Raw genomic sequence first — 26939 nt, forward strand, 5'->3', positions numbered from 1 at the left:
TTTACGTAGTACCACTGTATATATCTTGTATGTAAATAAATGTCTATGCCTCACTATTTACATAATGAAGACTGCCACATTCCAAACACTACTTACTACTACTTACCTTACTTTTTACTTTAAAATGTCAGTCAATTCGCAATAACGAGGGTAAGCCCAAGCACAAAACCTGAATTATATAATTGGATCCATGTTATTCTGAAACATTCATCACCGCTGTGATGTTGGGATGCTCGAATGGGTTTATTTGTATCCGGTAATTAATTAATACCAATACTAACTGTTTAACTATTATTTATTGTAATAAATGATAAGAGCACATCTTACTAGTTCAACGTCTTTAACCCAAGAGAGGGAGGGGCGGAGCAGACAGCGTTTAGCTACCACAACTCTCCCCCAGCACATTTATAAAAGAACAGCGAGAAATTAACTTACACTAATTACTTATAGCTAACATTTGGTTAACATGGCGTTTTATGTCTCTCCCCTCCACATTTACCAAATATGTAACCCCTGGTGTCAGACACTCCTTGATCTCTCCCGCAATCCACTTTCGTTTTTTATCTCTATAATCTCTGACCATGACTTTCATCCCCACATCAAAAGTCACGTTTCGATTTCCCTTACTGAACTCTACTAATTTTTCATTATTGATTTGCAACCTAGCACTTACTGGCTGTGGTCTAAGTAAAGAAAATCTAGTTCTCAACTCCCGCTGATACATTAATTTCGAGGGGCTGACACCAGTGGCTCTATTTACACTTGTTCGATAATCGACTAAAAATAAATTTATGGCGTCTTCCAGTGGCTTGCCACTGGCTATAATTTTTTTTACATGGCTTTTAAAGGTTTGTACAAAACGTTCGGCGGCTCCATTCGTTGCGGGATAATAAGGTGGGGTGTAACTTATTTTTATATTTTTACTTTTACAATAATCTTGAAATTCAGAACTCGTCCACGTTGTCCCATTATCCACCACCAAATGGAGCGGGTAACCATACCGAGCAAATAGTGACTTAAAAACTTTTAGTGTATTAGTAGCCTTTATATTAGACATCACATATGCTTCTGGCCACTTTGAAAAACTATCTATCACCACTAAAAACATCTTACCACAGAAAGGTCCAAGAAAATCCGCATGTAAACGCTCCCAAACTGTATGGGCCGGTGGCCAGGGCGTTAGGGGTACCTTTTCGGGGGCCTTTCTGTTTTCTAAACAAATCATGCATGCATTTGTTATATCTGTGATATCCTTATCTATAGTTATCCACCAAAAATATGACCTAGCGATTTGTTTCATTCTATTTATTCCAAAATGGCTTGCATGTAATTCGTTCATTACTAGATTCTGTAGACTTTTTGGAATTATGACTCGTGTGCCCCATAGTAAGCAACCCTGGTCAATACTTATTTCATTTTGTTTTTCATAAAAAGATTTTAATTCTTCATTTAACATTGCTTTATCAGGCCAACCATCAGTACAATATCTCATTACAGTTGATAGGGTAGTACATTTTTTTGTTTCTTGTTCCACCATTTTCCAATTTACATTTTCAAAATTTGATAATGACAAGAATTTTAACACACTTAATTCACTACTGTCTAATATTGGATGGCTAAAAGTACTATTGTCTGGCGTGGGGTTGCGAGACAAATAGTCTGCGGGGTTGCAATCTGTTTTTATATGTTGGATAGTGTAGTTAAACCCTGACAAGAATATAGCCCAGTGCTGTAATCTTTTACATGCCATTTTTGGTATACCTTTTTTAGGGCCAAATATAGTAACTAGAGCCGCATTATCGGTTTGTAACTCGAATGTCCGTCCAAACAAATATTCATAAAATTTAGTTATTCCAAAAATTATAGCATATGCTTCCTTTTCTATAGTTGGATACTTTATTTGAGTATCACTCAATTTTTTACTGGCATAGGCTACTGGTTTCACTACACCATCCTCAGATTTCACAGAAAGAACAGCGGCCACCCCACAGTCTGAGGCATCACAGCTTAAAATTATCGGCAGTTCATTGCTGTAATGAGATAAAGTGGCTGTTTTTGTTAAAGCTCCTTTTATTTTTAAGAAGGCGTTATTACATTCAGGGGTCCAACAAAAGTTTTCATTCCTAAGGCAATTATACAAAGGCTGTAGTATTGTGGCCATATCTTTTAAAAATCTATTATAATAATTTACTTTTCCTAAAAAGGAACGTAACATTTTTATATTTTCGGGTTGGGGTGCTTTCAATAAAGGCTCTATATTTTCTTTAATTACGCTGATCCCTTCACCTGACACATGATATCCAAATACTGTTAGGTGTTCTTCAAAAAACTTGCACTTTGATATTTTTAATTTTAACTCTGCCTCTGTGAAGCGTTGCAATACAGATTTTAATCTTGAATTTACTTCTTCTATTGTTTTTCCTGCAATGAAAACATTATCTACTAGCTGTGCCCGCGGCTTCGCCTGCGTGGAATTCGGTCTGTGTCAGTAAGCGGCTAATTCACCCCTAATTTATCTCCCTGTCCCCTGGAGACGGAACTTAAAGTAAAGTTGACAAATGGATACGCTAGAGGACTGTAGTCCAGATAAAATATTTTACAATTAGGTACCTACCACCAAAGATAGATATAACTCCGTAATAGATGGATACAGTCTAAGGAAAAAACGTGCCTCGAAAATCACGAAAATTTGATTCTCGATCAGATGTCGCTACTACCTTTTGCCTACTCTCGTATAGAGGGCGTTAACGGTTTCGTTTGTTATTATTTAACAATTTTAACGCATATCAGTGAAAGAACATGGGTCAAAATAATAAAAATAATTAATGCAAATAAAATAAAAAACATTTATCCATATTTAAATACATTTTATCGTATTTTTATAAATCTTCATTTTTAGTTTTAAAGTGTGTCGATAGATGGCAGTGAATTTAGTGTGGTTACAAAATTTACTATGACAGTACCGCTCTATAATATTACATCCTCTTTGCTACCACTAAATAAAATTACACTCCAAAATGTTTTTTTTTGCCCTTATTCAAATTTTTGACGTGATTTAAACGGCATAGAGTAGTAGGTGTATATCGAACGATACAGTACCATTTTTGTATTTCTACGTCCTTGACTGTACCTATCCAAATCGGGTACACTACATATTTCCGAAAAAAAATTATTCCGAATTTTAGAATGTCGAATTTTATCATTCCGATTTTTAAATGATCGACCCATCAAAATTCCGACTGTCATAATTACGAATGATGAAAATCACGAAGATTTATATTTCCGAAAACCCAAAAAGCCGAATTTTGTAAATTCCGAACTACATAATTCCGACTATAACAATTCCGATGGTGGCAAACACCGAATTTAACATTTACGATTTTCAAAATCACGAATTCGGAATTGCCCTTATTCCGAATTAACGTGATTCCTATTTTAAATATCCCAATTTTTAAATTTTCACTTTTTTGGCAACAGTTCGTTTTCTTGGGGGTCGCAGTTCTAACCTAACCTAACCCACTTTTCTGGCAACAGTTCGTTTTCTTGGGGGTCGCAATTCTAACCTAACCTAACCCACTTCTAGCAACAGTTCGGGTTCGCAGTTCTGTCTAATTTATTTATGCCGAATTTTTATGCCAAAAATATTTTATGCCGAATTTAACATGACGCGGCACGACAGGTACCCGTAATAATTACTAAAACGTGAGTCTTCATTTGAATATCACGGACTTCATTTTTCCAATCTTGTAAAAAACCGAATTTCGGAATACCGAATTATTTTATTTCCGATCGGACAATGATTTTTCGGAATTTAGGAATTCGGAAAAAAAATATTTTCGGAAAAGTGTAAAATCGGAACTTTAAGCTTTCTGTCAAGTGACAATCGGATTTAAAGTTTTCGGAAATAGCACATTCGTGATTTTATTCCATCGTGTTTTTAAAAATCGTAATTTTGATATTTCGGACTTATAAATAATCGGGATTATGAAAGTCGTGGTTATAAAAATCGGAAAAACGTATTTCGGAATATTTGGGTGTTCCCATCAAAATCATGTCATCCAAATCGGTCCTCCAGTGAAATCAGTCTAAGCATGACGCCGGCGGCGGGCAGTGTCTGCCCCTTTTTTTTTTGTTTTCGGGGTGGGAAATGCAACTGCGTAGCGTCTGCCCCTACAACTTGTTGATAGTCATAGCGAAGCAGACGCTCACGGGGACCTGTAGGCGCTTAAAGCGGAACGGGAAGTTGCTCGGAATGAGGGGGATACGCAGGATGAACACTGCTTCTCCGGCGCCACACTCCGTCAGGATCTGCGCCTACATATGTATTGCGTACAATGTATTTGGGATCACAATCGAGACTCGCGCTGGCTTGCCGTTTCAGCCGAAAGCGAAGCGACCTGCCTGGCTAGAGCGCCACTGAGTCTCGCACCGTGGTTTTTCTTAGACTCCTGAGACCGTGCCCCTTGTGGCCGCAATGCATTGCGAGACTCGCGAAAGATTCGATTTTTTTCGGGAAGGCATGGTAACGCGTATAAGTCCCAAATCGTTTAACATTTACTGAAAAATGTTTTTTTTTAAAGTACCCACCTTCATGACCATTATTAAGAGGGAAGGGCACGGCCGCTTCTCCATGCAAACGCAGTCTCCATTTTTTGGATAAAAACTACCCTATGTTCTTCCACGGGACTCAAACTATCTCTATACTAAATTTTATTTAAATCGGTTTAGCGGTTTAAGCGTAAAGAGAAATTAAAAAAAGTTTTTTTCATATTTTTTGTGTTTTCACTCGGGAATGGTGTCATTTTGATATCATAAATGAATTCGGCATACCCGATTTATACAAAAACGATACCTAACTTGGCCTAGTAGCTAAAATGATATAGTTATCAAGATAAAGTTTTTAACCCCTTTTTCCATGGGGGATGAATTTTTAAAAACGCTGAAAAAAAATTTCTTGCTTTTAAATATAATTAACGTTTTGCAAAGTTTTAAGTTTCTGGCTTAAAATAAAATTTGCACCCCAAGACAAACTTTCATCCCCTTTTCAACCCCCTGAGGGGTTAAATTTCCAAAAACGGCAAAATTAGTTTTTTTGTAATCGTCTATCATACATTTCTAAGAAGTTTCAAAGCATTTGTAATGGATTCAAACTTTCAACCCCCTTTTAACCCTGTTAGGGGACGAATTCTTGAAAACGCTAAAATTACTTTTCCTGTATTATAATAATATGCCCATTATACAAAGTTTCAAGTAACGCACTCAAAAAAAAATTGAACTCCATACAAACTTTCAACCTCTATTTCACCTCCTTAGGGGATGAATTTTCAAAAACGCTGAAATTAGTTTTCTTGTATTTCAATAATATATCTTCTTACGAAGTTTCAAATTGCTAGCTTAAAATAAATCTTGAACTCCATACAAACTTTCATCCCCTTTTTAACCCCCTTAGGGGTAAAATTTCTCAAATTTTTATAGCCTATAACCTGGCCGTGGATTTTTTCGACAGATTAGTAAAGTTTGCATCAAAATCCGTTTAGCCGTTTTCATTTGTAGCGCGGTCAAATAAACAGACAAACAGATAAACAGATAAACAGATAAACAGATAAACAGACAAACAGATAAACAGACAAAAATTCTAAAAACTGTTGGAATGTGTTCTGTTATCGATTCTAAGTATCCCCAGCCAATTTTTTTTCGAATATCTTCCATGTACAGACTTTCGACCCTCTTCCGCTTTATTATATGTATAGATATAAACCTTCACACCCTCCAGTCCCGACAACAACTGAACAATCAGGCGTTGGAAAGATCCCGGCCCAGTGCTGACACCATAGGGCAGATATAAGTATTTATATATGCCCTTTTCAGTCACTATTGTTGTTAGTTCTTGTGAGTCTGCATCAAGTGGTGCTTGAAGGTAGGCTTCTTTCAAATCCAGCTCACAAAAATAACTATTTCCTTCAAAATTTGACAGTATGTCATTTATTGTCGGGAGAGGAAAATGGTCTATTTCTAGGTTAGGGTTCAAAGTTACTTTGTAGTCCCCACAGAGGCGCACTGAGCCATCACCCTTCATAACTGGTACCACTGGTGTACCCCATTCGCTAAACTCTATTGGAGCAATACGACCATTTGCTAACAGTCTATTTATTTCTGTTTCGACCTTGGATTTTAATGCAAAAGGCACATTTCTTGCTGGCAAAAATTTTGGCTTAGCATTTGGTTTTAATTTTAGGGTTATATTTGCCTTTTTAAAATTACCCCACCCCGGTTCGAATACAACAGGGAACTCTTTTTTTATTTTATCTAGATAGGCCTGTTTGGTTGGAACATTACTACATACATTAATATTTTGTTGTAGTTTGAACGGCCACAACTGTAATTTTTTTAACCAATCTTTTCCTATTACTCTTGGCAACCCATCTTCTACAACTATGAGGGTCATATCCTCAACTTTTGATTCATTAAATATCACATTCAAATTCTTTAATAATCCAATTGGTTTTGAAATGGACTGGTCAAAGCTGATCATAGTCATTGTAGAGTTTTCTATGTTGATTTGTGGGAAAAATTTATTTTTGTCACTTTTATTTATTGTAGTTATATCTGAACCTGTGTCCACCTCAAAATCAAATGGAATCCCTTCAATTTTTAGCTTTAAAAACATAGATGGTACTTTTTTAAATAACTTACATCCCAAATTAAGTGTTTGGTACATGTCTTCTAGATTATTCGTTTCACAAACATCTTCTTCTTTTTCTTCAGAGCAAACCACCGTTTTTAGGCTTGGTTTCTTTAGGGGGCATAGCCTAAATATGTGTCCCTTCCTGCCACATTCCGAACAGTACTTAAAACGCAAGGTGCACTGATCCTTCCAATGTCCTGTCTTGCCGCAGCACAGGCACTTTGACTGTTGTTGTTGTTGACGCCTTTTTTGAGGCTGTAGACTCGCCTTCCCACGATCTGTAGAGAGCTTGAACACATCAACTGGCTTTGCTGATAGTTTAAAAGCCATCTCTGCTGTCTCCGCGACTGCTGTTAGCTTTGCCAGGGTCGCATCAGCCATCTTCAAAACTTCATATCTGATTGTCTCGTTGTGGACACCATTCAACAATCTTTCTTTTAAGTGTTCATCTACATCCTTGAAATCGCAGTCTTTAGCCAGTTTGCGAACCGCTAACAGGTATTCTTTTATCGTTTCACCTTCTTCTTGCTTTCTGTCCATGAATCTCGCTCTGTGCACTGCTAGATTTATTTTGGGATGGTAAAATTCTTGCAGCTTTTTACATAATTCTTCGTATGTACTTTTAATTGGTATGTTTGGGGCGCATAACCCTGACAATGTGTCATACACGTTACTTGTTAACTTCGTAATCAAGAGCGGAACCTTTTTGTCTCCAGAGATGTCATGCAATAACATGTAACAATTGAGTTGTTCTTCGTAGCTCCTCCAATTGCCACCACTGAAATTTTCTAAGCTTGTAATAGGGAGCGTTGACTGGTGCGTCATTTTTATTTTTTTTGTTTTTACGTGTTCCCGAAGCGCTTTTCGTAGGTCGTCGATACTTGGATTTGGGCCTGTCGTTAATCCTAATTGTGTTAAGAGTTCTGATAATGTATCTTTTGGTACGTCTTGTATCCACGACGTTTGACCACTTGCAATTTTACTTTGAAATTCTTCAAGCGACATTATCGATTGTTCCTTGTTGTCGATCTTCACTTCAGTTGTATGCAGTAGCAAATAAGATGGCGGCTGCCATGTCTGTTTTACCGACAGAGTTATGACACTTGCCGTATAGTGGCGTTTGACGTTTGCGTTTTGATATTGCTTGAATATATGCTCTGCTTTACCGACTGATTGTGATTTCCTTCAAGTTTACTGTCAATTAATTGCTCTGTGGTGACGTTTTGGGGATTGAAATTATGTTGATAACCTCTAATTGCAAGATGTTAAAATACATACAGTTTCACGTCGATTCGTAACCTTCTCGTCGCCAGTGTGATGTTGGGATGCTCGAATGGGTTTATTTGTATCCGGTAATTAATTAATACCAATACTAACTGTTTAACTATTATTTATTGTAATAAATGATAAGAGCACATCTTACTAGTTCAACGTCTTTAACCCAAGAGAGGGAGGGGCGGAGCAGACAGCGTTTAGTTACCACAACCGCCTTGATTCCCACAATGCTCCATTTCTAACAGTTATTGCGAGAAAAATTGGAGGGAAAATGGTAGATAAATTATCCTTGAATACCAACGGGTTTTGAATTATCCTTGCGTCCAAAATTAGCTCTCTACGGGTTCTTTTTACCTTGAATGTTTAAAATGCGCTTTATAACAGTATTGAAATTGTTTTTTTTTGCGTCATGTTTGATTTTATAGGGTTTGTCTAGATCGTTGGCATGATTATAGTTATAGCCACTAATCCTATGAAAAAGTAGTGGTGTTTTTAACACAACCCTCGTTTCCATTTGCTAACCCCGATCTGACGCATAACGGAAGACGACTTGTCGAAAATGCCCAAAATTTATAACTGGTTTGACGGTCATACTAACAGGCTATTGTAACATACTATGTAAACTGAAAATTATTTAACCATTTCGACGCCGTGTCAAACATAAAAGCTGTCATCCAGACGCCACGTCACCGAAGTGTCAAAACTAAAATTGAACTTTATGCATAATGCATGTAGGTATATGTTGCTCTGTGGTCTATGACCGATTAATCGGTCTTTGGCGTTGAACCTTCGGTGCGTATATATCGGTCATTGGCGTCCAAAAGGTTAATAGACCATATCGCGATTTGAAATAACTGACATAATAAACCCTAAAAGTCCGTGAAGTCAGTCAGAGACACACAGACACAGACAGTGACGCTGAAAATAATATTACTCACATGACTGATAACTTTAAATGAATTGACTAATAAATAATTTTCAAAATTGCAAGTCATAAAAATCCTCATTGGGGCAGTAAGTCTGCGGGTAAACGGCCAAATTGAATTAAAACTCGCTAATTGGACTAATGAACGGCAAAAGCTTGTTGCCGGGCGCGGCCCGGGTGGGATTGACGTCAGACATGACAATGTTCAGGTTGTCTTATGACAAACTAGCGACCCGCCTCGGCTTCGCACGGGTTGACAAATTATACACAAGTACACCTTCCAAGTCACTATACATAAATAGGTGAAAACCGCATAAGAATCCGTTCAGTAGTTTTTTAGGGTTCCGTACCCAAGGGGTAAAAACGGGACCCTATTACTAAGACTCCGCTGTCCGTCTGTCCATCCGTCTGTCCGTCTATCACCAGGCTGTATCTTATGAACCGTGATAGCTAGACAGTTGAAATTTTCACAGATGATGTATTTCTATTGCCGCTATAACAACAAATACTAAAAACAGAATAATATAAATATTTAAATGGGGCTCCCATACAACAAACGTGATTTTTTTGCCGTTTTTTTTTCGTGATGCTACGGAACCCTTCGTGCGCGAGTCCGACTCGCAATTGGCCGGTTTTTTATTTATCGGGAACACAGACATGAACGGAACGGATTTTGTGGAACAGACGCGGCGGCGTACTTTGTTTTATAAAGTGTACTTAGTGCCTAGAGGCTCAATGAGCTGTAGGCCGGTCCGCACAGTTCAAAATGTATGAGAAATCTACATTAATTCTCACATTAGAGATTTTTTGAGATGTGATTACCTATGTTACAAATAATATATTTTGAAAAAAATCTCCACAAAATATGTCAATTTGTTTTTATAAATCCAAATTATTACTAAAATAGAGAAATAAACCAAAACATCAATCCCCATACTAGAGATTTTCTAATATGCTGTTCTCAGGCATATACTCATTAAGTATTTATATTTTCTTCCAGCTTGGCACAGAAACCTGCCCCCAATAACTTTCTTTATTAAAATTTTTTTTTACATAAAAATAACAACTAATGTTTACATAAAAATTACATGTTAATTAAGCTCTTTATATTTACTATATTCTACAAAAAAATCTCTAACGTAAATGAATCCGTTTAATTACTATTAACCATTTTTGTTTCGAATTTTTTTTTGTTGCTTATAGAAAATGGACACTCGACTTTTGTTTCACCTTCATAAATCTCTTACTCATGTTAGTGTAATAACAAAAAAAATCTCACGTATATGTAATATTGTATGGAATACAACCATAATTATTACGACGTCCAAGCTATTTAAATTACCCACGCAGGCACTAACTGACGGGTACTGATTCACTGTAGAGAACGTTTGATCGACTTCCATATCTCCGTCTCACTTCAATGTTCGCGGTAGACGATCGGTCCGCTTGAACTGCCGAGAGTTCGCGATGCGGTCGACCGTTAATTCTCCCATGACTAACTTACCCAGTTTCATCGGTACGCGTAACGATTGTTTACGCATGTTTAATTTTGATTGCGCGCTTACTTAACACACCTCAGGCAAAGCTCCGATAAAACGCGCAATGCATACATTGCGGCATATATCTCACGTATGTCAGCTATGAGGCTATGACATAGCAATGACAGACAGTGGCAGTTAGTGCCAAATTAGAATACACACTTTTTTACCAACCATAAAGTTTAGTGCAAAGAGAATTTTAAACTCCTTAGTGAAAACCTCACGGTTTGTGCGAAATTGAGCGTTAAGCTATGCTATGCTAATAAAGATGATGGTGTGATTTACGGAAATTAATAATAGATATAATTTATTTTATTGTATAATACATTCCCGTTTCATTTACACCCAATATTATATCTTTTTCTGTAATCAAATGCGTTTATAATTACTGTAACCGTCTGTGTAGTGTACCATAATATACGCGATGGTTTGTCCTCCGGGCCCAAAATCGATGATCCCCTTTGATTATTTATTTTAAATGAACGTCAAAATCCAGACAGGAAATTTGATTTTGACATTTACGGCTACTGCCGTAGCAGTCGACAGCAATGTCGCGCTTCAATATTGCTGCAGTCGACTGCATTGCTGCAGAAAACGTGAAAAAGGTCATTCAATTCAATGGGTAGTAGGGTTATGAGATGAAATGACGCAATAATGAAACTTTAGTTAATTAACAATATTATATTAAATCATTATTACATACTATTTTACTTGCAAAAAGGTTTACTACCAACATACTTCTTGGTGCCCAAATGAAATAAATAGTACATTTCGATGCTAGTGCGGAAAGTATGTCATTACTTCACGAGTACCGAGATAGGTATCTTGGCAAGACTCGGGACGAGTGAAGAATGACATTTCCGCACGTGTATCGAACGACGTTTTTTAACACAGTTGCGAAAAAATAAAAAAAACAACAAGTGAGGAATAAAAACAACAAGTAAGGAATAAAAACTTGGAAACTTCAAACGCCGCTTAGTAAGAAAAAACGCCTCTTTTTTGACAGGCGTTTCGGCAGCTATTCCTTTAAAGTGATATTTTCCAGAATGAATTTTTTTTTGTATGGAAAGGTCTAATAATTGTTTCAAAAATGAATTCCTCGTTCCTAAATTATACGAAAATGATATATAAGTTGCCCTAGTTGCTAAGAACAGGAAGAAATATAGCATAGATTAGACTTGGGGAGCCGACCCTTTCACCCCCCTTTTGGGGGGCGTTACGATCTCGTGGCTACCGGGCTGAATCAGTTTTATTTGCCCTAAGGAATAATCAATCGTGCCAAGCGGCATCGCCTGAGACAAAAGTGCATACTCAATGCGCTTACTTACCACTATAATTTAATAATCAAATTAATGGGCCCTGGAGGGAAATTCTCTGAAAACCTTAAGTTAGCTCATTTTACTTAAAGGAGACATTCTTTTATTTTTAAAAAGAAACTAAATTGCATTCAAAGGTTTTTAATTTTTTTTTTTTTTCAATTTTGCTTGTCTAAAAATATTCTTGAGTACTAAATATTCGATTTTATGGAAATTTTGTACGACAGACGAGTGTAAGACCTAATGTTTCTTGAAGAAATGTTATCATTAACATTATCTGTATCGACGTGGTATCGACTAGTAGAATAAAATAGGGAGTGTTTATTGTTTGGAATTTTTAGTCGGTTCGATTCCCAGGCGAGACAAGCGAATTTCAAAAAACCTTTGAATGCAGTTTTGTTTATTTTTGAAAATAAAATGAGCTAACTTAAGGTTTTAAGGCACTTTCCCTTCAGGGCCCATAAAAAAGTTCCACACTGTATATTCAGAGCACGTCTTATTCTCAACTGTTAGACCTTAGACTAATATAACTTGATCCCAAGTTTCCTTACAATTATACGTAATCGAGGGCCAGGTTCATACTGGTTTCATATCGCGATGCGCTCGCTGACAAATACCAAGCGGTAAGAATTGCTGACATTTGCGTCTTTTCACTCTCACAGCTCCCGCTACTAAAAGCATCGGATGACAGGATCGTTGAAAAGGGACAAACATATCGTTTGACGTTACGTTACTCTTCTCGTGAATTGTCAAAATTTAAAATTCGAAATTAGCTTAATAATTTGTCCGGGCGGCTATTCGAAGTATAACTAAGTGGACAGTCCTTACTAACCAGTAAGATTCAGATCAAGCATAATAGATAGTTGTAAGACTTCAAGGGTCTATTTATATCTGACACAGCATCCAGTATTCTAAACGTTTTGTGAATAGATATAAAAATTTGACAGCTATTGTTTTTCATATAAATACAGACACTTAATGCATTGAACTATTGAACCTTAACGCAATGCCATAAGCCATAAGGTATACTTTCCTAATATACCTTGAGGCTAATTCGAACTTTGTTATTAAAAATGTCATTTTTTTAATTTGCGTGTGCGTTTCGCTCGTACTAGTTAAAATATGTTTTGGTGCGAGTGAGACGGTCGGGCGAATGATAACAAAATTATATATTATTGTTATCTTAAATAAAGTTCGAATTGGCCTCTGTGAATGCCTGGAAATACCGTATACTTTTTAATTTTTTTATGCTGGAAATTGATTTAATTATCGAGAGAAAAATGAATATGTTATTCTTCCATAACTTGTGCAGTTACTGGCAAAAAACTAGAAATGTCCATTAATTGTGCAGAACATTATTTGCTGTTTGTTTCCAAAATCTTGCTGCTATTCTACAAATATAGTAGTGACTCGGGAGATTTTTAAACATGATCGATACAACTACTTCACAACCACCATAGTAAACTTTTCTCTCGGTGTGGGAGTTCCTCGGTCATGAAAAACTTACAAAATAATAATTTGTTTTAATAAATCTATAATTTACATTATTGTCGAGAGATATTCTGACCGTGTAGTCGTATAAGCTTCATAACCCATTCTACGAAAAATATCTTATGTGGGAATTATTGTTTAAGTAGTATAAAAGATTTAAAAAAAAGTTTTATTTCTCAAAAACGGGAACTGATATCAAGTTGTTACTTTACAGACGGGTATTCAATATGATATAGAATTCACCCATGTAGAAAAATTTGAGTGTGCATTTAATGTAACTTAAACTTTATATTGACTCCACTACTGTAGATCTCGCGAATTCACGTGGCTCTATCATTATGAAGAAAAAAATACAAAAACTGAATTGACAAAAAATTATTATAATTAAAGTCGTCGTCAATAGAACTTGCAAATACGAGTAATGTTAACAAAACATTTTACCTTCATTACTTAGTTATCTCTTTAAAAGGACAACCATGACCTTATTAAATGTTAATTATTAATATTTCAGGGAAAATAACCTTCGTACAAATGTTAGGTTATGTGTCAAACGCTAACAAAATCTGTCATATTAAACATATTAATAACGGGTCACTCACGTATTTTAAGTCGAAAACGTCGACGCAAGCTCCTGATGACGCTCCTCGGTACGGAGTGAAACATGTCGAGCGTTTTCGACTTAAAATACGTGAGTGACCCGTTATTAACATGTTTAATATGTCTGTGTGTCACGGAAGTTTTGTTATTAAAATCTGTCATATTTGTTTACATTATTTACAAGTTCTATTAACGACGACTTTAACGTTTTATACTCGTATTTAACGAATCTGCTCTCGAAATTTCACAAAAATCAGCTGAGAAATGCGACCTCTGGAGGAGAACAGCCGTACAGCCGGACATACGAATGCATTTTTGTCCAGGCTGAAATGTACACCTTCGATTTACTCGGTCAGCTATTAGCTGCTGCCCGCGACTTTGTTTACGTAGAAGCCCTTAAACTTCTCCCAAAATTCTAGCACTCCCATTCGGGCACATATATTATTGCCTATTTTTATTGTCATTTTACGTATAAGTATATAGTTACGTATATATATATATATATATAACTTACTTAAACTATTATACAGTAGGACACTGAAGCAGATGTCTGCATTAATAAGAAAAGCAAGGAAAACATTATTCTTGTACAGTTTGCTGAGCAGCAAACTTTTTGTTTTGCTGCCACGTTACTTTATAAATCACGAAAACTCTACTTGTGGCCAGGGTTTGCAATGCAGTCGACAGATTTGTTCTTCTAAAATGTTAAGAACTTTTTATAATATAGGTTTTCATTTCATTCCTAACAAGATGAAACAAACAATACCATCTGAATTCACAATTAGAGTTTTGAATGATTCAACGTTACCAACGGTCGCATTCACACTTGTTAGTTCGAAAGTGAACGCAGCCGACGCGCAAGAATGAGGGTAGACAGAGCGCTGTCTACACAACTTTGACACCCACCCGCTATCTTCAGTCACCCGTGAACATGATGCATGTAACTGCGTCGAAATATCTGAATTAATTCACTTTTTAAACTTTTTGTTGATTGTTTGACCTCGTTTCCAATGCATTTTCGTAAATTTAATTTCTTGGCTGCTACTTATAGGTAACTTCCAGTGTCAATGGAAAATGTTGCTCCAACATCAATAATGGGCAATAAAGAGACAGAATCGATACGAGTGGAGACAGAGTGTCTACAACTCTACAGGGGTTAGTCATGAAGTTTTATATGCTTATTGTTAAAAAGGTACATATTATATCTGTCCAGTTTATTGTATCGAATGCCATTCCATAAATACACTTGCAAGGAATCCAAAGATCTATTAACCATTAACGCTTTTCCAGGTCGCACTAATTTAGGCACACATTTTACCCAAAAAAATCCAATTAATTCAGCTTTGAAGATCCATTTGAAGAAAAGTCACATTTCCCGAAAGTACAATCTAATTTGTACCTACCTTAAATCGGATTAATCATTACCTAAGGTTAAAATTATATTGGCGCATATGTGGTCGATACATTGTACTATGCGTGGAATAGAGTTAATTCGCAAATCTGTAGGCATTCAGCCTGGGATCAATCTACGAGTATCTTTGTAACTTCAGACCTTGAATTTTAAGAACCTTTATTAGGAATATTAGGTACGTACCGGTTGTACAAAATACTATAGTAGATAGGGCAATTGTACTAAATTCTCAATTAAATAATACACATACTAATGCACAAAAAGAGCGTAAATTAACTTATTATTATTATTATTTGGAGCCTTACGTGTCCCACTGCTGAGCAAAGGCCTCCCCCCAATTTCTCCACAGATCTCTGTCCAGTGAAAATGAAATCAATGCGATGAAATTAACTTAAATAACATAAATATAAACTAACATGTTTAAACAAATAAATTAAAATTAATACTAAAAGTAAACTTACTTATAAAAAAAACTTAATCAGAAAAACAACATCCCATACAGCAGGTTCGCCTGTGGCATGGTGCCCATTATGCCGGCGGCGTTTCGTTACTTGAAGTAAGTTCGCGCTTCAATAAGGGTAGGCAGCTACCATAAATTCGTATTATTCGTATTATTAACGCACAAAAAACGCAAATCATGGAAAGGGTCCAAGCTTAATAACTTGTGTCGTGGACACGTGCCTGTACTGTACAGCAAATACGCCTGACATGCGTAGATGCAAGTATTATAGGGTCCCAAACTGGGGTGAAATTATTACGTAACAAAGCACCTAGCAAGGTATTTATTTGGATAAATGACTGAAACTAGTAGATCGAGTTTAAAGGAACCAGAAATATATTAATCAGTTAATGACACACTCAATATTTACATACTTTTACATGTTATTTTTGTATTTATTGTAATTTTATGTTTAATTTAATCTGGATTTATAATAATTTTAATGTAGTTTATTGTTATATAGTTAATACTCTTTATTTACATTCAAGATATATACAGTGGTACTACGTAAACGAAATTAATAACTAGCTTAAATCTAAAATAGGCCCTTGAGGCATTGTGCTGGCGGCATTTCCTCGTTGTATCGCAATGCTGATACGTTGTGCGAGGAAGCCGCCAGCTCTTCGGTCACCAGTTACGTCAAACAGACGCTTCGCGATTTCTGCAAACAACTTATGCGCGCTGGGACCCCATGGACCTAGAGTTTCAACTCCAAATGGAACGAAATGATACTCTCTACCGAGGCTCTTATATTTATTACGTTTTAAAATTTCGGCGCTTTCCGCCGCTCCGCCCGCTTTTACATTAGTCCGTTGAAGGTGGGACGGTGCCAGTGTGTCTACGCAGGTAGCATCCCAAAAATTGTTATATAGTATGTTATCTGTTATAATTTTATGTAAATTATGATCCTAGTATTCCTAGTTTATGTGCCACCAAAATCCATTTTATGCCAAAAATCAGTTTGGAAAAGAGCTGACACTCTTCAAACTGTTGGATCGGTTTCTACATAGCTAAGAAGCACCGGAAGAAAACTTTAGCTTTCACGTAAAAAAAACCGCATCGAAATCGGCCCATCTGTTAGAGAGCTACAATGCCACAGACAGACAGACATGGCGTCAAACCCCTCTTAATATAATAACCTACTACCTCGTAAAATAATACTAATATACCTCTTATAATCATAAATCCCCTTTCTGAAAAAAAAAATTCTCGGGGGTTAAAGATGTCTGGAAAAATGTTTGTTTGGTATTGTACGCCATGTTAAGCAAATGTATGGGACTGTACTACGACTAAAATCACTTTAATCCCCATTAAATTATGTAAAATAAATTACTTTCCTCACACTTGAATAAATCTTACATCTTAAAGAATATGAATTGTGGTTACACACAAAACGTAAAAACCCTCTTAGTTTCCATTTCCTCGCGGTCGGTGGCGGATCTGAATAAAAGGGTGCATAATCGAAACATTTGTTTTTACTTTGTGGCTTTTAATCAATCGGATGGAAAATATTTTCTCTGGAGACAAATTTAATAATAAAATGCAAAATTTGTGTCATTTGTTGGAAGATAAATTGGAATTGGCGATTCGGAAGTTGCTTAAAATCTTTGTATATATCTAAGGTTTCTTGTGCAAAATTGTATAAATATTTAAAAAAATATATGATTCCGCATTAAGTTGCAGGAGAAATAATATGTTTTAAACATTTATCAGATAAATAAAATGTAACAATATGTGTTTTCGGCTTAACTCCAGCTCTTAAAAAAAGCTTTCACCGCCAGCGTGAGCTCGCTACGAGCGTAGCCGATAAAACCAAAATGTAACTAAAAAGTATAAAAACGCCTGCGAACAGAGAACCCGCCTACCGGGTCGCTGGCAGTGAATGTGCTGGCAGCGATCAACATCTATACGCACAAAACAACTTAGGTACTTAGGTACTATAATGTGGTATTTTCTATAAAAAGGGACCTTATTGTCGATGGCGCTTACGCCATTATTAACGATGCTCCGATATAAATACAATGCGGCGCGACGCTGTGCGGCGTAAGCGCCATCGACAATAAGGTCCCTTTTCATAGAAAATGCCCCATATGTACAAACCTTATTGAGCTTACTGTAGGACTAGGTCGATTTGTGTAAGATTATCCCATAATGTTTATTTATCTACAAGTAGGTACGATGTCAGGCGTGGCTCACTCCGCGATTTCGTCGCGTCGCTACAAGTACATGCGGCCCACACCAATTTTGGTGTCTAGCCGTAGTAGTTGCTGCGCACCGCTACGGTACGAACGCCTGTTCGCGCTTGCGCCACCTAGCGGTCATATATGTCGTAATAGACGCCTTTTGTTAGAGTGAATCTTCTGTACCTAGTACTATTATTATTTTTCATTTCTCATGCTCTGAAAGAGGAACATTTTTGTTCTAAAAGGTGTGCAAAAAATGATACGTGTCTGCACTATAGCATTTTACGTTCCAAGTACGAGTTTTAATTTTTTTTTTACAATAAGCAATTGAAATTTGAGTTTAAGGAATTAATTTGTTATAAAATTTCCATTCTGATATTTAACTCCCCATTCCATAAATAACAATACTTTTGCCTAAATTGTTAATTGAAAGTATGCTCAAGAAATACTATAAAAATGTACTTAGTCATGTTTAAAAAAAAACACATGCATTTTACTTTCCTCGTATTCGAAATGAAAAGTGTTTAACTCGGGTGAAAGGCATCATTTCAGTCTCGGACTATTGGCGCTCTCACTACGTTCGAGCGCCAAACAACCTCGGCACTTATGAGTGCCTTTCATCCCTTGGTTAACAATCTACTATATTCTGTGACGATGTGAGAAAATAATCCATAAGTAGCTATTCTTCGTCTAGTTGGCGTTGGTCACGTGCCTAGGGGTAAACCACCCATAGTGGAGTCAATATAAAGTTTAAGTTACATTAAATGCACACTCAAATTTTTCTACATGGGTGAATTCTATATCATATTGAATACCCGTCTGTAAAGTAACAACTTGATATCAGTTCCCGTTTTTGAGAAATAAAACTTTTTTTTAAATCTTTTATACTACTTAAACAATAATTCCCACATAAGATATTTTTCGTAGAATGGGTTATGAAGCTTATACGACTACACGGTCAGAATATCTCTCGACAATAATGTAAATTATAGATTTATTGAAACAAATTATTATTTTGTAAGTTTTTCATGACCGAGGAACTCCCACACCGAGAGAAAAGTTTACTATGGTGGTTGTGAAGTAGTTGTATCGATCATGTTTAAAAATCTCCCGAGTCACTACTATATTTGTAGAATAGCAGCAAGATTTTGGAAACAAACAGCAAATAATGTTCTGCACAATTAATGGACATTTCTAGTTTTTTGCCAGTAACTGCACAAGTTATGGAAGAATAACATATTCATTTTTCTCTCGATAATTAAATCAATTTCCAGCATAAAAAAATTAAAAAGTATACGGTATTTCCAGGCATTCACAGAGGCCAATTCGAACTTTATTTAAGATAACAATAATATATAATTTTGTTATCATTCGCCCGACCGTCTCACTCGCACCAAAACATATTTTAACTAGTACGAGCGAAACGCACACGCAAATTAAAAAAATGACATTTTTAATAACAAAGTTCGAATTAGCCTCAAGGTATATTAGGAAAGTATACCTTATGGCTTATGGCATTGCGTTAAGGTTCAATAGTTCAATGCATTAAGTGTCTGTATTTATATGAAAAACAATAGCTGTCAAATTTTTATATCTATTCACAAAACGTTTAGAATACTGGATGCTGTGTCAGATATAAATAGACCCTTGAAGTCTTACAACTATCTATTATGCTTGATCTGAATCTTACTGGTTAGTAAGGACCGTCCACTTAGTTATACTTCGAATAGCCGCCCGGACAAATTATTAAGCTAATTTCGAATTTTAAATTTTGACAATTCACGAGAAGAGTAACGTAACGTCAAACGATATGTTTGTCCCTTTTCAACGATCCTGTCATCCGATGCTTTTAGTAGCGGGAGCTGTGAGAGTGAAAAGACGCAAATGTCAGCAATTCTTACCGCTTGGTATTTGTCGGCGAGCGCATCGCGATATGAAACCAGTATGAACCTGGCCCTCGATTACGTATAATTGTAAGGAAACTTGGGATCAAGTTATATTAGTCTAAGGTCTAACAGTTGAGAATAAGACGTGCTCTGAATATACAGTGTGGAACTTTTTTATGGGCCCTGAAGGGAAAGTGCCTTAAAACCTTAAGTTAGCTCATTTTATTTTCAAAAATAAACAAAACTGCATTCAAAGGTTTTTTGAAATTCGCTTGTCTCGCCTGGGAATCGAACCGACTAAAAATTCCAAACAATAAACACTCCCTATTTTATTCTACTAGTCGATACCACGTCGATACAGATAATGTTAATGATAACATTTCTTCAAGAAACATTAGGTCTTACACTCGTCTGTCGTACAAAATTTCCATAAAATCGAATATTTAGTACTCAAGAATATTTTTAGACAAGCAAAATTGAAAAAAAAAAAATTAAAAACCTTTGAATGCAATTTAGTTTCTTTTTAAAAATAAAAGAATGTCTCCTTTAAGTAAAATGAGCTAACTTAAGGTTTTCAGAGAATTTCCCTCCAGGGCCCATTAATTTGATTATTAAATTATAGTGGTAAGTAAGCGCATTGAGTATGCACTTTTGTCTCAGGCGATGCCGCTTGGCACGATTGATTATTCCTTAGGGCAAATAAAACTGATTCAGCCCGGTAGCCACGAGATCGTAACGCCCCCCAAAAGGGGGGTGAAAGGGTCGGCTCCCCAAGTCCAATCTATGCTATATTTCTTCCTGTTCTTAGCAACTAGGGCAACTTATATATCATTTTCGTATAATTTAGGAACGAGGAATTCATTTTTGAAACAATTATTAGACCTTTCCATACAAAAAAAAATTCATTCTGGAAAATATCACTTTAAAGGAATAGCTGCCGAAACGCCTGTCAAAAAAGAGGCGTTTTTTCTTACTAAGCGGCGTTTGAAGTTTCCAAGTTTTTATTCCTTACTTGTTGTTTTTATTCCTCACTTGTTGTTTTTATTATTTTTTCGCAACTGTGTTAAAAAACGTCGTTCGATACACGTGCGGAAATGTCATTCTTCACTCGTCCCGAGTCTTGCCAAGATACCTATCTCGGTACTCGTGAAGTAATGACATACTTTCCGCACTAGCATCGAAATGTACTATTTATTTCATTTGGGCACCAAGAAGTATGTTGGTAGTAAACCTTTTTGCGAGTAAAATAGTATGTAATAATGATTTAATATAATATTGTTAATTAACTAAAGTTTCATTATTGCGTCATTTCATCTCATAACCCTACTACCCATTGAATTGAATGACCTTTTTCACGTTTTCTGCAGCAATGCAGTCGACTGCAGCAATATTGAAGCGCGACATTGCTGTCGACTGCTACGGCAGTAGCCGTAAATGTCAAAATCAAATTTCCTGTCTGGATTTTGACGTTCATTTAAAATAAATAATCAAAGGGGATCATCGATTTTGGGCCCGGAGGACAAACCATCGCGTATATTATGGTACACTACACAGACGGTTACAGTAATTATAAACGCATATGATTACAGAAAAAGATATAATATTGGGTGTAAATGAAACGGGAATGTATTATACAATAAAATAAATTATATCTATTATTAATTTCCGTAAATCACACCATCATCTTTATTAGCATAGCATAGCTTAACGCTCAATTTCGCACAAACCGTGAGGTTTTCACTAAGGAGTTTAAAATTCTCTTTGCACTAAACTTTATGGTTGGTAAAAAAGTGTGTATTCTAATTTGGCACTAACTGCCACTGTCTGTCATTGCTATGTCATAGCCTCATAGCTGACATACGTGAGATATATGCCGCAATGTATGCATTGCGCGTTTTATCGGAGCTTTGCCTGAGGTGTGTTAAGTAAGCGCGCAATCAAAATTAAACATGCGTAAACAATCGTTACGCGTACCGATGAAACTGGGTAAGTTAGTCATGGGAGAATTAACGGTCGACCGCATCGCGAACTCTCGGCAGTTCAAGCGGACCGATCGTCTACCGCGAACATTGAAGTGAGACGGAGATATGGAAGTCGATCAAACGTTCTCTACAGTGAATCAGTACCCGTCAGTTAGTGCCTGCGTGGGTAATTTAAATAGCTTGGACGTCGTAATAATTATGGTTGTATTCCATACAATATTACATATACGTGAGATTTTTTTTGTTATTACACTAACATGAGTAAGAGATTTATGAAGGTGAAACAAAAGTCGAGTGTCCATTTTCTATAAGCAACAAAAAAAAATTCGAAACAAAAATGGTTAATAGTAATTAAACGGATTCATTTACGTTAGAGATTTTTTTGTAGAATATAGTAAATATAAAGAGCTTAATTAACATGTAATTTTTATGTAAACATTAGTTGTTATTTTTATGTAAAAAAAATTTTTAATAAAGAAAGTTATTGGGGGCAGGTTTCTGTGCCAAGCTGGAAGAAAATATAAATACTTAATGAGTATATGCCTGAGAACAGCATATTAGAAAATCTCTAGTATGGGGATTGATGTTTTGGTTTATTTCTCTATTTTAGTAATAATTTGGATTTATAAAAACAAATTGACATATTTTGTGGAGATTTTTTTCAAAATATATTATTTGTAACATAGGTAATCACATCTCAAAAAATCTCTAATGTGAGAATTAATGTAGATTTCTCATACATTTTGAACTGTGCGGACCGGCCTACCATCCAATATGACATTGAAGACGGTACATTCGTAAACAAACCCACTGAAAGTTTGAAGGGTAATTTCAAAGACATCTTCAGGAGAATTTTCGAGATAGAATATGCAAATCCGATCGGTAAGCGGATTATCCAAGGTTCCCTCCACTAGCTAGTTGATCGAAAATATGACAAGGAATATTAATTTGGTATTCGAGAGTTGACAAGTTAAGATAGGGTTTATCAATTAGGAATAAGATTATGTGATAAATTATATTTTTGGTAAGTACATTTTTATTGCTACTGTAGTCTTGCACTCGTCAATTCGAACCATTAAATCCCCATTTTTGCGTTAAAATGAAATTTATAAAAAGAAATACATCATAAATCATATTATCAGAATATTTATATTATGGGCCTAAACTCAATGGGGCTAATTAAGTACTGAACCTGCAGTTAACTTATTATTACGTTGCCGTAACTTTCTATCAGTTAAAACTAACTATAGTTAAAAAAATGGCATTATCTAAAAAGGTTTTAAAATATTTTTTTACTTGTTTTTTTATTGCCTTGTGGGTAGCAATATTCTCATATTTGCAGAGTAATATTTACAGATAAGGCACAGAGGACAATGGGGCTCGTTGTTTGGTCAAGGGATAGACAGGCAATTGAGGGGTCTGGTCTAAGAGTTTTAGATTTTATTTTAGTTTAGTACAAATACAAAATAGTATTTTGAGTTACAAGTACATAAAGGCTTCTTAAAATTCAAAAATAGTAAAATTCGCGTCCTCAAGCAAAAACTTGTAATGAGTTTTGGTCCAGCGAAACGAAAAAGTTTGCAGCGCTCCTAGCTTGAAATAATACTTATTAAGTAAATGAGTAATTTTAATACGCTTTTAAAATTTTACAATTCAGATTCTTCTTACTTTTATAAAAGTAAAATAAAATTACTTACTGTTACCCAGCACGGTGAAATGGACTGTATGTCCCTCTCGATCAACATACTTAATACCTACCTTTTGCTCGCCTCATACTTATATAGATGGGTAATTGAAAGACATTTAAAAAGACAGCATTATCCTTTTTGCCAAGTTTTTATCCGGCTTTTTGCCACGGCTTATGGGCGTACAGGGTGTTTTATCCTTTCAAGAATAAAAATTCCATCAGCACTTTTTCTGCGCACGTATGACCCAGATAGGTATTAAATTATCTTAATAAATAATTCTCCGCCATTGTCACGATCGTGATATCACGAACCAATAAAGACGGGAATATCCGTCGCGGCTATAAACGGCAAAACAGGTCACGGCGCTCAACGCGAATAGCCGGCGGCGAATCGATAGCTTAGCTCAGACTTAGCTCAGCTTGCCTAAAGCCTGGCTAATTGGCTATGTACCTGCAATCTGGTATTGGAAAATCTTGCCTAATATAAATAATAATATATTTACCCTATTCTTACCACCAGGTTGAATTTTAAGTAGTCCCGCTACTTCATTATTGGTAAAAGATCCGTCACCTTTCGAATAAGTAACGAGGTTCGTATGTGACTTGTAACTCTAAAGGATTCAATCTGATGAGTTGGGTGAGCTGAGCGGGATGCAAAAGTTAGAAAATTCAAGACCTTGGCTTGAATAAGTCCACTACCATTATGTTTTCAACACCCATCCACCACCATTACACGACCACAGTACCTATGTTTTCCAGTATATTCCAATTTAACTTATTGTTAGTCTTTTTAGGGATATACTTGAAATATGGTAAAAAATACATAAATACTTCAGTTACTTGAGGAAGAAAAGCTCATGCTTACATTAGCATTAATTTATTATTAGCATTAGGTAACTTCAGGGAAAACATCAAATTTTATTTGCAGAGATTTAAAGTAGGTAACTTTACAAATTCGCTGCTAGCTTAAGAGGTCAGAAGAGATGAACAGAAGACAAAAGTAAAGATAACTTTCTTTAAGTGTGTTAGGCTAGTAATGTTTTTATGCCACAATTGCCGGTCTGAATAAATAAAACAGGCCAAGCGCGAGTCGGACTCGCGCACGAAGGGTTCCGTACCATTACGCAGAAAACGACGAAAAATCACGTTTGTTGTATGGGAGCCCCTCTCAAATATTTATTTTAGTCTGTTTTTAGTATTTGTTTTATAAATAGCGGCAACGAAATACATCATCTGTGAAAATTTCAGCTATCACGGTTTATGAGATATAGCCTGGTGACACATGGGCGTAAGGTGAAAAATGTATTCACTGTTCAAGACTTTTTTGTTATTAAGAATGTTCTTGTAGTAACGAAACGGCCAAGCCATGATATTTTGACTAAGGTGTAGAGTTTGTGAAGTTAGGGCTTGTACCTATAGAGTTAGAAGCTTGGCTCTACATGAGATCTGATAACTTTTTTACAGTGCGAGCCTTATGGTTTCGTCGTTTGAAATACAATTCATTATGACATGTAAGAAAATAATTGAAAGAGTATTAAACACTCACAATGTCAGAGTTCACACAATTCAAAGTAGACATTTAATCCTCGCCGGGAAATAGCTCCTTCCCGGCGACTGACAAAGATGTCTGGCGTCGAGACGTTTTGATGGCCCTGCGGGCTACGTCTCCCCTCCTTTTGAGTTCCACAAGCTTATTTAAAGAGACTTAGAACAAACATGGAAGAAACTGTTCAATAAATTATCATCCATCATTTTTGTAGCGTTGTTCCGGCATTTTCCACAGGACACTTGGGCCACAGAAATAAATATACCATAGAAGACGCAAATGCATCTACTTCGCGTGTCCGAACCTCGACCAAGCGTCGAGGTTGACCGTCTCTCTTTACGGTCCACGCGCGTCAGTTGTTGCAGCCGGACGTCCGTGAAAACTTAAAAAATGCTTCGTTGCATGATAATTAACTGCAACAGCCCAAAAATTGCGAGCACCCAAAGGCAAGAACATATTTCCTATCAGAGATAAGTAATTTTAAAATTATATTATGCGTAAATTTTGTATGAAAAAGTTGGCACGCTTGGTTTAAATACAAATCTTGGTATTTGCGTCGTCTAGCGTATATAATAAATCTGTGACTTGGGCACTAGTTTTTACGGAAGTGACTGCTATCAGAACTTTCAAACTTGACGGTAACTATTATTCAGACTAGTTCGGTTACTCACAATGTTTTCAAAAAAACATCATCATGTAATACATTGGGCACAGACCAACAGATTATAAATTATAACCCTCATTCCTCACTCTCCAAAGTAATATGATAGGTAGATTTTTTGCCGCTTACGTCCGTTCCATAGAATAGTTAATCAGGAAAATAATACTTTTGATGTGACTTGTACATTTTAAGGAATATAGGACGAATAATTGAATAAATGCAAAAAATATGTTTATATGATTTTAAACATACATTTTTATTGATAGGTATTTATAAGTACCTATAGGTACGTCCAAAGGGTTCGTACTAAGTATCGCTCATTACAAGTGTCATTGATATTTGCTTTATTCAGATTTTCTTGCAATGTTTTTTTTGCCGAACAGCTCCTGAAACTATAAATCGATTTAGAGAACAAGACAGCCTAGACCACTCTTCAATCACTGCTTTCTAGAAACAAGTCAATACTATAAAACAATGCTTTGTTTTCTAAGTCGTTCTCAGTTTTTCTTCCCGCGTAACTTTGACTTTGAATCCACGCTGGACAAACAAAGCCGTCTGTATTCTTTGTTCCCATTTCTTCTCATTTGTTCCGGCTCTCGTTCAGGAAAACTTATTTCACCCAGGTTGAGTAATGAGTTGCAAGTTGCAACTTTAAAAAGGCAATCGACAATTAAGTTAACAAAAGGTAATAGACAAATAAGCAACGATACACAACATAACATGTGCGAGGTCCTTTATTGGCCATATGAAAACTGATTACAACCCCAAATATCATCGGCAAATGTCGATTTCGACGAATCCATTCACTCCAACTCAATAGCACAGATGACTTGACGATAAATAAAATGGGGAAAATATCGGAAAGACCATCGAAAACTCCCCTTCCGATGGTATTCCACACGTAGGTACAATATATAGGTATACACCGTAAGTGCATTTTAAAATCCATTCTATTATAAACCTTGTTCACATGCATTAAAGTACAAATTGTAGCTAATTTTCAAATGCAGATACGATAGATATGCTAAGTGATAGTAGTGTGGCGAGACAAAATGACGTCACCTTAGGGGAGACGGTGACTGATATTTTGTTATCGATTTGAGTTTTCGAAATGTAGGGAAAGTAGGGTACTTAAGGGAACGAAATGACATTTATTCAATTCGAATTATTTGAGCATGTTTACAGAGCTCCAACTGTTCTGCTTTTACTGGTTTTATAATCAATTGCAAACGTCAGTCCTTTATGGACAAATGGTTA

General features: G+C 36.0%; 2 protein-coding genes across 10 annotated transcripts in view; one reads left to right on the top strand and one right to left on the bottom strand.

Annotated features, from left to right (window-relative positions):
* LOC134751375 (ankyrin-3-like) overlaps nt 1-26939 on the top strand; it is a 99978-nt gene that overhangs the window by 8104 nt on the left and 64935 nt on the right. The gene's annotated exons all lie outside the window — the stretch shown is intronic.
* LOC134751495 (uncharacterized protein K02A2.6-like) lies at nt 229-8155 on the bottom strand. 2 transcript variants are annotated; one of them, XM_063686911.1, is made up of 2 exons: nt 6694-8155; nt 229-2421 (listed from the first exon to the last, which is right to left on the bottom strand). In XM_063686911.1, exon 2 carries the CDS (start codon nt 2213-2215, stop codon nt 437-439), a length of 1779 nt encoding a protein of 592 aa, XP_063542981.1. In that variant the 5' UTR covers nt 2216-2421; nt 6694-8155; the 3' UTR covers nt 229-436. Both variants share the same exon structure in this region, with proteins under 2 accessions (XP_063542981.1, XP_063542982.1).

Source organism: Cydia strobilella, chromosome 22 (assembly GCF_947568885.1).
Source record: "Cydia strobilella chromosome 22, ilCydStro3.1, whole genome shotgun sequence".
NCBI classification, from domain to species: Eukaryota; Metazoa; Arthropoda; class Insecta; order Lepidoptera; family Tortricidae; genus Cydia; species Cydia strobilella.